Source organism: Aedes aegypti, chromosome 3 (assembly GCF_002204515.2).
Source record: "Aedes aegypti strain LVP_AGWG chromosome 3, AaegL5.0 Primary Assembly, whole genome shotgun sequence".
NCBI lineage: Eukaryota > Metazoa > Arthropoda > Insecta > Diptera > Culicidae > Aedes > Aedes aegypti.
This window is the reverse complement of record NC_035109.1, coordinates 196,313,954-196,330,463: the sequence shown is the minus strand read 5'-3', so window position 1 is coordinate 196,330,463 and position 16,510 is coordinate 196,313,954. Positions and strand designations below refer to the sequence as shown.

General features: G+C 38.7%; 1 protein-coding gene across 5 annotated transcripts; it reads left to right on the top strand.

The window, feature by feature from the left end:
- Positions 1-1,540: 1,540 nt before the first annotated feature.
- On the top strand, positions 1,541-14,575 carry LOC5569001 (3-phosphoinositide-dependent protein kinase 1). 5 transcript variants are annotated; one of them, XR_002501350.1, is made up of 5 exons: positions 1,541-1,674; positions 5,850-6,017; positions 6,078-6,845; positions 6,907-7,067; positions 13,928-14,036. XR_002501350.1 is itself a non-coding variant. In XM_021850107.1 (5 exons), exons 2-5 carry the CDS (start codon positions 5,864-5,866, stop codon positions 14,511-14,513), a joined length of 648 nt encoding a protein of 215 aa, XP_021705799.1. In that variant the 5' UTR covers positions 1,541-1,674; positions 5,850-5,863; the 3' UTR covers positions 14,514-14,575. The 5 variants fall into 5 exon arrangements, 4 of the variants coding, with proteins under 4 accessions (XP_021705799.1, XP_021705797.1, XP_001652653.1 ...); XM_021850107.1 differs by lacking the exon at positions 6,907-7,067 and adding an exon at positions 14,418-14,575 and having other exon boundaries at positions 6,078-6,191; positions 13,928-14,211; XM_021850105.1 differs by adding an exon at positions 14,418-14,575 and having other exon boundaries at positions 6,078-7,067; positions 13,928-14,211.
- Positions 14,576-16,510: the final 1,935 nt, after the last annotated feature.

Genomic DNA, 16,510 nt, shown 5'->3' with positions numbered 1-16,510 from the left:
ATTTTTATCGTCATTTTTATTACATAAAAAAGGGTACTTTAACCTCATTATGAAGTATCCCAGCTGGTAGCAATAATGCGTAAATAGTACACATGCTTGTTCGCAAAGCAAAAGCGCCATTTTTTCAATTTCAATTTGTTATCGTTCAAAGTGAAGTGAAAACTAATGAGATTTGTGAACTTCTCAACATGTAAGTAACGTTAGTAGACAAGTCACTGTGCACTAAATCTAATGATTTGAACAATTATTTATCTTGTTGCAGATTTTTGGATGACGATGACGATAATTTGCCTCTTCGAACTCTTTGCCCGCTGCAGCGACTTCCGTGATGGATGGTCGCCTAGATGTAGAGATGTTTAATTTATTAGGAAACTTCGGCCGAGACGTCGGCGGAACAAATTTATCGATGGAATAAATTGCATGATAATGGGAAATCCATGTTATTCGTTGCAAAATATGTCTTTTATTTATGATTTTCCTATTTTGTATTGATATTTATAACCTCAATCTACAGCATCGCTCATAAAATAATGGGGTTTAGTTACCCATTTTCATGTTATGGACCAAGAGTGAAAAATACCCATTATCTGAAGTTTAAAGCGAATACTCTTTAATGAGTAAATCGACTTTACTCTTTTAGGGCCGATTTCTTCACTTTCGCTTAAGCCGTAAACCACGTTTACCCATATGATTAAACTAGGTTTAAGGCCAAAGCGGGGGTGAAGAAAACGGCCCTTAATGAGTTAAACCACTTTAGTTGGAAATGGGTACGAAAGTACCCATTAATGGGTATTTCCGAGTTAGCGTGTACGTCAAGCCAACGAGTGAATTTTACCCATTATTTTGAAATAATTCAGTTTAAAAAGTAGGTAAAATATACCCTTTTATTCATTTTCTAGATTAAACTATTTAATATGAATTAAATGGAAATAAATAAATGGAGCAAGAGCAATAAAAATCAATGGGCAAAAAAACACTTTATTAGGGCCTATATCAAATTTGAAATAATAAGGAAATGCACTTAACCTACAATGTTTTATCATCATCTTAACTATATAATACTAATTCCAGACGTTGGTCCTCGCATTGGCCGGAATACAGTTTTCTATGCGTCCGCATTTGGCCGTAGAAATCTGCCTTCTTTAGTCTAACCATGGCTCCAGTCCGCAACTGCGTTTTTCGCCAAACCTACAAAGACAACAGCGTTTCTTAAGTTAACAACGAAATGAATGAAGTTTTTCCATGTCAAACTTACCCGAAAATATAGAAACTTGTCCATTTTGTCCGCAACTGTTCACAATAAGCGACCCGAACACGACTTGGGTGATGAACAAACGATAATGGCCGCTACGAGTGTTCATCAGAAATCCTAAAGACATTCTTCATCCATTAAAGAGTAAAGCATTTGAACTATTAAAAGGATACAAAATACCCATTATCCAAAACAAAAAACTACCCCATTTTTTGACAGCTTCATACATGAGGAAAAAATGGGTGCTTTTTACGCCTTAAAGGGTAATGACAAGTTAACAGTGTGTGATGACGGCCAATAAAAATAGTTTGAAGTTAGCATACTGTGGCATGAAAATATTTTAAAATGTATTTTGTTTTATGAAAACATAATAAAATGAAAACTTTGTTATAAGTGCGTGATTGAAAGGACTTGTTGTAGTGGTAAGTACTGAAAATAAGTAGTTTGTTAAGTCGAGATGCAGTGATTATGGTCATTGTACAAAACAAGCTTTCGATGAATCACTTAAACTTCGGAGTTTTCAGGATTAAATTAGTCAAAAGATGAAAAACACTGTGTACCTAGCTTAATGTTGAACTTAATGCCGAAAACTATGTTATAATCTATAATTGGCATGTGTTCTGCTCAGTAATGAATGTGTTTCGTGTGGATTTGTTTCAGGTGAATAAGATTTACCTGGATCACGGTGCTGGCGGCGGAAGGGGATAACAAAATATAACTTCTCTGTCTGTGTTTTCCACAAAATGTTCCCCGGAATTTGAACTTCGATTGCAATCAATCCTATAATTGAGGGTGATTTGCCCATTATTGCGGTTTTTGCAGTATACTACAGTCAACTCTCCATAACTCGATATTGAAGGGGTCATCGAGTAAGGCAGGTACAGTGCCCGTCCGATTTTGGCAACATGCCAAAAAATTTCATGTTCCTCTAATCGAACAGAGCCAAAATCGAACGGTTATTTTTCTTACAACTTTTATTACCGTAAATTAAATTGACCTATTTTGGACATGCTAAGCATGAAAAAGGTAAAGTACGGTAAAAACTACCATTTTAGGCGGTTGAGTTAAGCGCTCTCCGGAAATTTTTAGTAGACCAGCAATGCGCTTGATTTTACCATGTCTGTATTCGAAATCTGATGGAAATGATTTCTGTCAAAAAAAACAGTAATGTGGTGGGATGTACTATACATAATAATATATTCTGAAATTTCATGGTAGTTTTTAGAATGGGCATAGTCAGCTAAAATAGTAATTTTTACCAAAGATTATTATTATTATTATTATTATCTTTATTAAAGAGCCTTTCAGCCATTGGTTGGTTCGTCTCTAGATATCGAAGGGCTTTGACGATCCTTCTTAGCTATTGATACAGAGCCTTCTTAGCATAGAACATTGGGTATAACATTTGATTGATGTTCACTGTAGCTTCGATTGATGCGCTGGTACAGAACGTAGATTAAGTCCATGCGGTCAATGTCGGGGTGGATCTAGATGTTGCTATACAGGTCTGCGTCTTTGAGAAAGCATACCTGTTAATGGTGCTTCACTTACTGGATAGTTTTTCAGTGCGTTACCAATGGATCCGATGTCGTAGAGTTTGCGGGGGTATTCGTATTTGCGGACAACCACAAATTATGTGCTCCACCGAGTCAAGAACTCCGCAGAGTTCGCAGTTCTTACAAAAATCAGATCCTCCTGTCATACTGTGATTCATTCTGGTATGACCAGTACGTAGCCTTTGTTCTTTAAAATTTTTGGAATCAATCCATCTGTGGGTGTCTCCTTTGATTTTGCGAATGAAGAGATCTCTTCTAAGAAGCCACTCTTGTGGCCAAGCTTCACGAATAGTGTTATTTACCCACTTTTTCACATCTGATGCTGGGATATTTTTAGTAGAGTACTTCAGTCGGTCAGCCGATTCGTTTCCTGAGATACCCCATGACCAGGAACCCATACAAAGGTGATACAACATGCCAGCCACAACATGGTTGTTGTGTTCTAGTGTTGCTTGAATAGCTTGGATCCGTGGATGCCGTGATGTTTTTTTTTTTCATTAATTTGGTTAACATCTAAACAGATAACACTGAATCAAAAATTCCACCCACCCAGCTCGCTGCGCTCCACGCCTTCTTGTACCAACCGGATCCGAAGCGTACACCATCTTTGCAGAGTTGCTGTCCGGCATTTTTGCAATATGCCATGCTCATCGTATCCTTCCAGCTTTGGCCACCTTCTGGATACTGTGTTCACCGTAGAGTTGAATGAGCTCGTGGTTCATCCTTCGCCGCCACACACCGTTTTCCTACACACCGCCAAAGATCGTCCTAAGCACCCGACGATCGAAGACTCCAAGTGCTTGCAGGTCCTCCTCGAGCATCGTCCACGTTTCATGCCCGTAGAGGACTACCGGCCTTATGAGCGTTTTTTACATGGTACATTTGGTGCGGGTGTGAATCTTTTCGACCGCAGCTTCCTATGGAGGCCATAGTAGGTCCGACATCCATTGATGATGCGCCTCCATATTTCACGGCTAGCGTTATTGTTAACCGTCAGCCAGGATCCAAGGTAGACGAACTCGTCGACCACCTGGAACATGTTCCCGACTACCGTAACACTGCCACCTAGGCGAGCCCTGTCGCGCTCGGCCCCACCAGCATGTACTTTGTCTTGGTCGCATTCACCACCAGTCCAACTTTTGCTGCCTCGCGTTTCAGGCGGATGTACAGTAGTGTGGGACAAAATTTAGATTCTCGCTCCAGTCCACTTTTTGGATTGCATTAAGGTCCCATAACAACTGTGCAAAATTTCAGCTCGATCGGAGAAACTATATTTTAGCGTCAGCCGTTCAAAGTTTGTATGGGATTTACTATGGGAAAACTTACTTTTGCAAAGAAAAATCCCCAGATGTCGCCCATTAATCTCTATTAAAATTCTGAACGCAGACCTCGATAGGTATTTTTACGATGAAGAATATTGCCGAAGACCGCGAAACAATCCGACACTTGTGAACAAAGTTATTCAATGAAAACCTATTGGCAACGCGACGTTGATTAACACGTAAAGGAATAACAATAATAACAAAATCGGACAAAATTTCCGAATAGTCTATGCTTAATAACTTTTTTCACAAGCATCGGATTGCTTTGCGGTCTTCGGCAATGTTGTTCATCGTAGAAATACCTATCGAGATCTGTGTTCAGAATTTTTATAGAGGTCAATGGGCGGCCTCTGGCGATTTTTCTTTGCAAAAGTAAGTTTTCCCATAGTAAATCCCATACAAACTTTGAATGGCTGGCGCTAAGATATAGTTTCTCCGATCGAGCTGAAATTTTGCACAGTTGTTATAGGACCTAAACTGCCGTGAATCGCAAGTCAGTCCCATCTGTAAAAAGTAGGCATTGAGAAAAATGAATGTGAAGTTTTCAAACTCGTTTTCCATACAAATATTCAAAAAATTCTAGGAGATTGGAACGTGTTTCGATCTTAATGAAACATTCCCAATTTGCTTATTACTTTGTTACCTTTCCGAGAAAAATATAAAGATGACCAAAACACGGTGAAATTTTGTGTTATACGGTGCGGAAATCTGCCGTGGGACTGACTTGCGATTACTTTTCATGATGGGACAATTCGACTTGGTGTTTTTTCCTTATTTCACCGAACAAAAAGTGTTGTCTCAATAGTGCAGCTAAAAGATCATTGGAAGTTATGTTGAAAACTGATATCAACTCAATTTTGACAAAAATGCAGATGGGACTGACTTGCGATTCACGGCAATAAATGCAATCCAAAAAGTGGACTGGAGCGAGAATCTAAATTTTTCATATAACCGTGTCCCAGGCTAGTGTACAGGTCTGACACCTTTTCAAATGTTCGGCCCACAATGTCCATATCATCCGCGAAGCAAACAAATTGACTGGATCTCGTAAAAATCGTACCCCGGCTGTTAAGCCTGGCTCTCCGTTTACACCTTCTAGCGCAATATTGAACAACAGGTACGAAAATTCATCACTTTGTCATAGTCCCCGGCGGGATTCAAACGAACTGGAATGTTCGCTTGAAACCTTCACACAATTTTGCACACCTTCCATCGTCGCTCTTATCAGTCTCGTGAGCTTTCCGGGAAAGCTGTTCTCGTCAATGATTTTCCATAGATCTACGCGGTCGATACTATCGTATGCCGCCTTGAAATCGATGAAAAGGTGATGTGTTAGGACCTGGTATTCACGACATTGTTGGAGGATTTGCCGTACAGTAAAGATCTAGTCAGGTACTTTCTCTCTCTTGTTATGATGCTCACCTTTACTCACACTTCAAAAGAACGCTTGAGTCTGCCGCTCTAATAAGACAGTCCTCGAGGAGTTGCGAGAGCATCTTTTCGATCCATAATTTTAAACACATGGATCAAACGTGTGGATTTTATCAGTATACAATGAAAATACATAAGTGCTTGACTTGTTATATGCGAAAATTGTTACTAACAGTTATCGGGTTCCAAACAGGGAAAATTTTTCATATTATAGTGAAGTTTCAGATAGTTTAATCGACAAAAATCCATTGCTAATTGCATTTTTTGTATTTCTCTGTTATTCCTCAGCACGTTTGGTCAAAATGGGCACGTCTGCAGAAGGTGAGAACAAATACGCTGGCAACACACGAGCTAGACGGAGTGCCAATGACTTCATGTTTGGAAAACTAATAGGAGAAGGTAGCTTTAGCGTAGTTTATTTAGCTAAAGATGTGCATACGTCTAAAGAATGGGCAGGTAAATTTCTCGTGCAAAAAAATGAAGAATGTCATTTTTAACAATTATTCACTATTTCAGTAAAAGTCTGCGAAAAACGGCAAATTATTCGCGAACGTAAGCAGGAATATGTGAAACGTGAACGAGAAGCACTTAATAGATTAAGCGGTCTACCCGGCTTTCTTAACTTGTTTTGTACGTTTCAAGATTCTTCTAAGTTATACTTTGTGATGACTTTTGCAAAAAATGGAACCTTATTACAATTGATGGAGAGGGTGAAACAATTAGACATGGACTGTGTTCGATTTTATTCAGCGCAAATTCTACATGCAATCGAACAAATGCACGCTAATAATATTATACACAGAGATCTAAAACCAGAGAATATACTATTAGACGACAAATTTCACATTATGATAGCAGATTTTGGATCATCTCGCATAGATGGCACGACGAATGATAATGTAAGTAGTGATGAAAAGGAGGAAAGTGCATCTGAATCTGATGAACAGTCCGCGCCTTCGCAGCGAAAGCGTAGAAGCTTTGTAGGAACAGCGCAATATGTTTCACCTGAAATCCTCAAAGGGAAAGATTCTACGAAAGCCTCAGACATATGGTCCTTTGGATGCATTTTGTATCAAATGATAGCAGGATTTCCGCCCTTCCAAGGACCTAATGATTATTTAATATTTCAAAAGATTACTAAATTAGAGTTAACGTTTCCAAACGACTTTGACCATATCGCTGCTGATTTGATCGTCAAGCTTCTCGTGTTGAATCCCCAGAAAAGATTAGGCGTAAAGGATAAATCGCCGTACGATAGTATACGAAATCATAAATTCTTGGAAGGTATAGATTTTTTATCAATACGAAAGATGAGTCCACCATTTTTAATTTCTGCTCTATTAAGTGGTGAATGTACCAAAGAAGACTCTACACTCGACGTATATGATTTCCCGGATAACATAAAGCCTGGTTTAGATAATGAACAAATTACAAGATTGCTAGGGCAAGATTGGTTGAAAATCGGAGCACCATCGACGGAGTCTAATTCATCATTAGTGGATAAAAGTAAGTATACTATGTTTTTTACTTTAGTTTATCTGTGCTTTAGTTTTCACTCTCCCACGGGGAACGTGCCTTTGGAGCCGGCCTCCTGTTAGTTTTTACCAACCTAAATCACATGCTGGTGTTAGTTAGGTTAAGTCTTAACATTATTACAATAACATTTTTCACCATGGATGATATCTGCTAGAGAAGAATTGTTAGACATAACGCTCTCTCTGTCAGTGACCTTCGGTCATGCGAAGTAGTTTAGCGAAGTTAGAGAGTTGTTCTTGGTTTTGTCTACACCGACAATAGTCATTATTTCTGATGGCGCTTGAGCTTTAATGAATAAGTAAAAAAGGCTACAGTAAACTACTGCGATGATGAGCTTAAACCCCCAAAAGCGTTGAAGTTTTAAGACTTTTCAGTTGAGATGATATGATTCGAGTAGTCCGAATCGGTTCTATTTCCCTCGCAATTTTCTGTCATTTTGGGCCTTCGCTCGGCCGTAGAGTTCCGATCAGGCCAAAGACCTATTTCCAGCCACGAAATCTTTGAATTTCTTTGCTGGTGTCATTAGTAACATCAAGTAAGTATACTAGTTCTTCGTCCACGTCGATTTCATCACCGTGGGGGATGAGTCATATTTTCTCTGAGCCGCTAGGTATCGATGTACAAACATTCAATCCGGTACGCGTGTCTGATAACGAGACAACGCACAATACGCTACCTTGATCAGTCGTGTCAGTTTGTCCGGGTAACCCTGCAAAATAAAACCTTTGTACATTCATGTACAGATAATGGGCATTACCCTTGGTCTCATACCGTTTTCGTGACAGATTGGTGTAAAAGAAACAGTAGTTTCTGTCTGGACATAATTGCTATTGGCAGTACCTCCAGAGTTATTTCGTTGTTATGAAAGGACAATGTAATCGTAGGGATGTGTGCAGATGCCGAGTGCTGGAATACAGGAACTACTACTGTCACTAAGATTATGCTGGAATAGCTGCACCTATGGCGACTAAGAGTTGCCTGCAGAGAGTTAGCCCTGCCGAGGCTGGTCTCCTGCAACAAAATTTACGTCTGTGCCTTCTGAACAACTCATTGCAGAAATAGGTTGGTTGGTGTTGCGGCAGACCGACGCTCCCTGAGTTATCTTTTCAGGGGTCTGGTTGCAGATTTCCCCTTTGGTAAAAAAAAACATTTCTGCCCTTCAAAAAGGGGCAAGTACATACAGCACTTTAATAGACATAGCCTCAGCTAGCCACTTGAACATTATTATAGGAGACCAGACTCGGCAAGGCTAACAAACGTAACACTTACAACAAATCGCGATCGAAATCATAGTCGAGAGAACATGTACAAAAACAATGCGAGCGCTGCGGGTGATGGATTGACCACCTACAATATATTTGAATTGACCGTTAACAAAGTGGTCGATAGACAATGATGAGAGTGTGACGTCTGTTTGTCTGTGTCTGTGCCAACACTATAATCTGAGTGATAGCCGTAGTTATCGCATTCCTAGCAGCTGTAGGGACGACAGGACGATACCCAATCTAAGAAGTAGTCTCTATCTCAAATGATGGTTTTGCGATAGCAAAAATCAACGGCGTGTTCTATTGCAGTTGTTACGCGCCCCTAAGGTGGTCGATTGAGGAATTTTCCCGCATGGTTGACAGGATGATAGCCGAACTAGCTAATCGGCAACCAGTAGTGATAGCTGGCGACTTTAATGCATGGGCGGTGGAGTGGGGTAGCCGTTGCACCAACCAAAGAGACCAGCTATTGTTGGAATCCCTGGCCGCATTAAATATAGAGCTAGCAAATGTGGGTACAGTGAGTACCTTCCGCAGAAATGGTGCAGATTCGATTACCGACGTGAGGTTTTGTAGTCCTAACCTTTTAGGTACCATGAACTGGCGTTATCAGCGCGGTTATACTCATAGCGATCATTAATCGATTAGCTATAGTATAATACCAGGCGTGCGGAAGGCAGCGCGATGTAACTCAACCCAAGCCCGAGGATGGAAAACAGCGCGCTTCGACGGCGAAGTATTCACCGAAGCCCTAAGGCGCAAACGGAACACTCTGGACCTAAACGGTGAAAAGCTAATTGCTGTGATATCACGAGCGTGTGATGCTTCTATGCCGAGAAAAGCCCCTCCTAGAGAGAACAGGCCGCCGGTGTACTGGTGGTGCGAATCAATTGTAAATCTTCGAGCAATCTGCCTTCGGGATAGACGAAGAATGCAACGCATGGTACAGAGTGGTAGCGCCCCAAGAGAAGTCACCCGAGTTGCTGCGATCGATAATCGATGTACTCTTCCCGCGCCATCTCATAAGCTCATGGCCCCCAGCGCCGTATGCGCCAGATAAAGGAGAAGAAGTGGCGAGAGTGGTGAACGAAGAGCTGGCAGAAGTCGTGAAATCATTTGCGTCAAACTAGGCACCGGGACCCGATGATATCCCGAATGTTGCCTTAAAAGCGGCAGTGAAGACCGATCCGGACATGTTCAGAACCACGATGCAACGCTGCATTGAATCTTCCCGGATGTATGGAAGCGACAGAAATTGGTGCTACTACAAAAGGCGGGGAAACCACCAGGTGACCCGTCGGCGTATAGACCTATCTGTCTATTAGATACGACGGGCAAGTTATTGGAGAGGTTGATTCTCAACAGGCTAGCACCGTATACGGAGAGTGCGGACGGCCTGACCAACAACCAGTTTGGATTCAGGAAAGGTAAATCTACTCTGGACACTATCCAGTCGGTCGTTCATACAGCTGAGGCGGCAATCGAGCATAAAAGGAGCGGTATCCGTTACTGCGCGATTGTCGCTCTGGATGTGAAGAATGCGTTCAACAGCGCAAGCTGGGAAGTAATAGCACACGCGCTTCTCCGCCTCAAGGTTGAGGAATGGATGAAGTCTAGGAAACTAGGACTGGTCCGTCACAAGACTTAGGTGGCGGTAGTCAACAACCGCAAGTCCGAGCAACGGGCGCTTATCTCGGTTGGTGATTGTACCATAGAGTCCAAGCGATCCCGTAGGCATCTTGGGGTAATGATCGATGGCATGTACAATTCTAAAAGAATTGCTCAAGTACAGTGCATGGACTGGTTTAAGCGGGTCGTCGTTGGTGCGTCATTCCCGCATTCTCTGAGTTACCTTCTCAGGGGATCTGTTTGCAGATTTCTGACTTGTAAAAAAACAATGAAAAACACCTCTTCTAGATTGCATTGGGACATATCGCTTTATTCGACGATAGCGATGTAGTACTCTGGATATGCATTCAACAAAGTATTTTGAAATAATTTGTACTACATTTTGACTCCTTCGGACTTGATACGGACTTCTTCTTTTTCATGAACATTACGTTCTCGCAGGGACAGAGCCTGCTTCTCAGCTTATTGTTCAATGAGCACTTCCACAGCTATTAACTGAGAGCTTTCGTTGCCAATGTTGCCTTTTTCGCATTCGTATATCGTGTGGCAGATAGATGATACTCTATGCCCAGAGAAGTCAACGAAATTTCTATTACGAAAAGATCCTGGACCGACCAGCAATCGAACCCAGACACCTTCAGCATGACTTTGCTTTGTAGCCGCGGACTCTAACCACTCGGCTAAGGAAGGCTCCGGATTTATCTAGAAGTTGGAACTGATCTGGATCAGGGGTTTGTAAAACAGTGTTATTGGACTGTTTGTACTAAAATACCATTGATTCTGAAAATTCTGCTAGTAAATGATGTAAATTTACATTATTATTGTTCAGCTTCAAAAACTTGATGACAAATAATTTTAACAATTTTTGTGTATGAAAAAATAAGTCAAAATATTTTTTTTGGCTGTTTTGAATAAAATTTCGTACAGTGCCATCCACGGCAATAATAGAGTGTAAGTGTTTCGGAAGAAGTGTCAAAAATGCCTCAATGAACAACTTCGCTGTAGAAAGTTTTTTGTTAGGACGCTCCCATTAAAAGATAAAACTGATCCAGATCAGTCTTAACTTATCTAGATGATTCCTTCGGATTTGATGTAGTACAGTGTAGTAGAGTGTAGCACAAAATATTCCAAAATATTTTCTTAGAGACATAAAACCTCCAGGATGCATATCCAGAGTACCAGGACGTCAAAAATAGCGATCTGCCCCAGTGTGGGACGTGTCCCCTCCACATGTAGTGAACATGTGATGAAACTTGAATAAAGTTAAAAAAAACATATGGGACGGTACACAAATTATGTCACGCTAAATTTCGACTTTTTCGACCCCCTCCCCCCCCCCCTTTGTCACGTTTTTTGTATGAGTCCTTCGAAAATTTTGTAAGGCTTGTCACGCTGGGCTTGACCCCCTCCCCCCCTTGGAGCGTGACGTAATTTGTGCATGACCCCTATGTTAGGAATGAAATTCCTCTCGAGGTATGCATTATTCAAAAGCGCATTTTTGAAACATTTATATAGGATGAAAAAAAAATGACTTAAGTTTTAGTACTATCAAACATAAGACCATTGTAATTATAAAGATTTTTAACTAAAAAAAAACGCGTGGCCATGTCGCCGCGTTCTTGATAAAATCATCTACAAAAATACCGGTTCAAAAAAGCTACGTAGTATGTAGTGTAGGTCTATTCAATACTAAGGTTAGATATTTCATCGATTAACATGATAAAACTAGTTTTGACCAAACTTTATTTTTACGAGCATTGTGCAGTGTAATGATTAGTTGAATTTGAACACGGTTATATGAAAAGTACAGTCAACTCTCCCTAACTCGATATTGAAGTGACCATCGAGTTAGGGAGGTATCGACTTACAGAACACAAAATCAGTGCAACTGCGATCCAAGGGACCATCGAGTTAGCCATGGAAACCAACTTTAACTATAGTTCTCTAACTCGATATCGACATACGGAATATCGAGTAAGGGTGGGTTAACTGTATAAATTTTCGTTTCAGTCCCCTTTTCGGATATTCCCTGGCCACGATCACAGGGTTTGACGGTGCCAAAGTAGAAGGTGCACCATAATAATACCCGTCTGTGAAATATATCACCTTCCCAATACTTTGGCACACCTCCAACGGTTCATGATTTATCATGAAACGGCTGCATTCAGGCGGAGGATCTGTTAATATGTTTCGGCATATTATCAGGTTCTCTTCGAACGGAGGGACCGCCAGGGCTCATTAGTTACTTATAAACCAGTGCTGGTTGTTTGATGTTTCAATTCGTTTACACGAGCTGTAGCATCCTTTGTACTAATCAGCAATGGTGGTTAAGTTTCGAAGCCAACGTGTGATCAATCGTTTTATAATGCAACATAAGAATGGGTGTTTGGTGAAACTGTGCGTTACACTCGTCGTTATTAAATTTAGTGATTGTGAAGGTGCTAATAGTGATTTTATATTTAAATTATAATTAAAAATTAAGGTGGAAGTGATTCTGATAGTTTTGTTAAAAATATAATAATAATGATGTGAACTCTACTAATTTAATAATGGCCATAATACATTGTGCAATCATTTTTCTGAATATAAACTTAATTGCCTAGTTCTTCAAACGTACATGATAAAAGTGTTAATGTAATGACAGCGAGTGCAGAAGAATGGATCGAAGTGATTTTTTTTTAATGTAACTTTCTTGATCATAGTGCTAAATCGTAGTTTGAATAGTAATGACTCTACAGCAACAAAAATAATGATACATTTAAATTGAATATCTTTAAATTACTTAGTAATGCTAACAGATTTATATGAAAATGGTGTGATGTGAAAAGTGATATAATAGAAAGTATATCTGAAGTGTATTACGAAAGTTGATGAGTGATAATCGGTGATATACGTGATAGTGTCGAAAATAAAAGTGACGATAGTGAGTGATGAAATGAAATGGGGAATGAGGACCTTTTAATAAAACTATTTCGTTCTTCACTTTAACCACTCTAGTAGCATTTCAGGCCTTATCATAGTTTGATAGCAGTCTGAACTACTAGACTGCAAAACTACGGCAAGGGCTGATTGCTGCTAGCGTACACAGTGACCATTTGAGCAACATTGCTTAGGAACGTCTGTGTGATGAACGCAATAGAGGCTTATAAAAGCAAATGCTGGGAAGGAGCTTAGGGCAGATTAAAAGTGCCAGTACTACCCCTATCGCTACCGACAAAAAAAAAAAAAATTTCGTTTCAGTCCCCTTTTCGGATATTGTTTGGGCCCCATAACAACACAATTTCAGCTCGATCGGTGAAACTATATTTTAGCGCTAGCTGTCAAAGTTTGTATGGAATTCACTATGGGAAAACTCATTTTTGCAAAGAAAAATCGCCAGAAATTGCCCATTGACCTCTATATAAAATTTGAATACAGATTTCGATAGGTATTTTTACGATGAAGAACATTGCCGAAGACCGCAAATCCGATGCTTGTGAAAAAAGTCATTGAGCAGATTATTAGGAAATTTTGCCCAATTTTGTTATTATAGTTATTCCTTGTCGTGTTAATCAACATCACCTTATGAATCGGTTTTTATAGAAATTTTTTTTACAGGGTCGGATTGCTTTGTGGTCTTCGGCGTTTAGATTTTGCATAGAAGTTAATGAGCGATCTCTGGCACTGTTATTTCTTTGCTAAAGTAAGTTTTCCCATAGTAAATCCCATACAAACTTTGAACGGCTGGCGCTAAATTAGTTTCACCGATCGAGCTGAAATTTTGCACAGTTGTTATGGGACCCAATTGGAATCAAAAAATTGGACAGGAGCGAGAATCTGAATTTTGTCCCACACTAGTGAACATACTTAATTTATGTTTATAACTATGTCTTGCGTTGTGTAATTTTAGATTGATACAACTTCAAGTGTGAAACCTAACCAAACTTTCTTTTTTAGTATTGAAAATTCCTGCTAGCGACGAAGAGAAATCCTCATGGCTAGAAGAGCAAAAATCGGACATGTGGCACTCATTTGCCGAAGGAGAACTGATTCTTAAGAAAGGTTTTGTCAATAAAAGAAAAGGAGCTTTATATGTACCGAGGAAGCGAATGTTGCTGCTCACTACAGGTCCTAAGCTAATATACATCGATCCGGTGCAGATGGTTAAGAAAGGTGAAATTCCTTGGAACGAAAAACTGCGGGCAGAAGCTAAGAATTTTAAAATGTTTTTTGTGCATACGGTAAGTAAATACATGTTGCATGATCACATTTTTTTTCATTTGATCTGATTTGTTCTGTTGACCTCTCTTTTCGTGTAAAGCGATATATCCAAATCAACCATAACAATATTATCGAATATTTACTAAATTCTTGACAACCTACAAGTGTTGTAATGCGATCATGTTTTATATTATCCTTGAACTAATAATTCTTTTTGTATTTTCAGCCGCATCGAACTTATTACTTAGAGGATTCTCAAGGTTATGCGCTTAAATGGTGTCAAGCAATACAAGAAATGCATGATAAAGTTTATAAAAATTAAATTCAATAATTAAAGCGTCACTTTCAATGTAGTGTAATTATTATAAAAGCAACTAAATGAAATGAATGCGTAATTCATACTCTAAAACAAATCCATATCCCATGTGTATCAGACGACTTTATGAAAAATTGTAATACTAATCAATTAGACTTTCAGTGTTGTAGAAATTAGATAAACACGGAAAACCGTTGGAAAAAAAAAACTAAAAACGGAGCACCCAAGAAACATTTGCCTATTTTATAATCATTTATTAAGCAATTTTTCACAACTACATACTGAATAGTTGCTTTATTATATTACTTTGCAGCTGCTAGGCACACATTATTCAAGCAAATCTGGCGAAATTATTAAGCTTCTTATTATTTAATGACTGTAATCATATATTGTAATGATGTTTATTCAGGTTTCACTTAGCTTCATAGGGATTGATGATTTAACAACGCTAGTTTAACAAACTACATTATTGCAGTTTAATTCAGCATCATGTTGAACAACATTTCAATTATTTCCAAGTGAAGCCTTTGTTCAGGCGTTGTTCACACAAATTTGGAGAAGTTATAAAACGTGTCGTTGTATATTGACTTTATTCTACAACTTCAAAATCGCTTTATAAGCATTCATCTCAGCTTATATTCAACTGCCACAAAATTGATTGAAAACAAATAAATTACTAAAAATAGCTAACACTGTATACATCAAATGCAGTGTATACCTTTACCATGAATTAATAACCACACTTTTAATAATTACCTGAATACTGGATTCAAACTCGAGACCTTCCCATCGTCAGCGGTATACCTTACCATCTGCGTCATCCTTGAATTCATATATCAACCTTCCAGTCCCCAATATAAACCTCTTGTAGCTGATTATTGATCATGCTTGAGCTCCTATTCAACAATAACTAATCAACACATGCTATGCTGATCAACAACTGAATAAGCGCATTACTTCTGCTGCTGTTCAGTACTGATGCGAGCTGAACTCAGTCGGCTATTTATAGCGCACAGTGAGAAAATTTATTTCAATGGTGGTCAAAAATAAAGTTTATTCACAAAGTAAAAACAGTCTGAAATGATTAATCGAATTTCATAATAAGTTTTAACTTGTTAAAACTTTAATTGAATTGTTCATCTAACTATACTAAAATTCATTTATTAAATGTATAATATTTCTACTAGGTTAATATTTTTATTATTTGTCGTACTTTTTCCATCTATTAAACATTATACAAATATAAAATATATTTCAAACAATAATCCTATGTCAGAAGACTGATTCAAAATATTTTCTAAACATAATTAAATATTGTATTGAGAAAGCATCAGTTATTATTGTATGCAACATGTTTTTATATATTAGCAAGTTAGTGGCGAATTCGCCAAGGGCGAAAAGCCACTCAAATAAAGATAAATAATAATAATATTAGTAAGTTGAACATTGCAATACATTAGGAATACAACGCAATTTTTAGATATTTTGTCCATTTTTCAAAAATTTGGCTATGGTGTGACCTAAGGCTTCTTTGTTGCTGAACAATGTGTTTAGTAATCGTTATTTTGGACCTCTTTGGATGACCTGCTCGGATGATATATTTATGTTGTATTAGGATTTTATAAAATACCTATTCAGCTTTTAATCATGTTCATGTTAAACATGGAAACAGCTGAAGTGCGAAGCAACCAAAACGTTAGTTCGTCTCCTGTACGTCTGTTTACACAATTATATTTGTTTGGTGGAATATTGGCTCTTTAATAGAAGGAAAAATGACTTGTTCAACTCATTAGTAAAACAATCTTAACAAGTCGGCAGAGATTCTTTGGAGAAGTTTAATAAGTGTTGATTCTACTATTATTCATTCCAATGAAAAATGTTGAACATTGACTTGAATTTGGATCTAAATACCATCTTCTCAGCTCTTTGTAGGGCATTTTTTCAGCTGTCACCATTATTCAACAATAATTAACTGTGTATGTTTATTTGTGACACTTGACTGT

What these genes read in the sequence shown, in the direction of transcription:
- LOC5569001 (XM_021850105.1), top strand. Translation starts at nt 5,864, where the DNA reads ATGGGCACGTCTGCAGAAGGTGAGAACAAATACGCTGGCAACACACGA. An exon ending in TTCATCATTAGTGGATAAAA is followed by an intron (nt 7,068 to 13,927) that starts GTAAGTATACTA and finishes TTTCTTTTTTAG; the next exon opens with TATTGAAAATTCCTGCTAGC. An exon ending in AAATGTTTTTTGTGCATACG is followed by an intron (nt 14,212 to 14,417) that starts GTAAGTAAATAC and finishes TTGTATTTTCAG; the next exon opens with CCGCATCGAACTTATTACTT.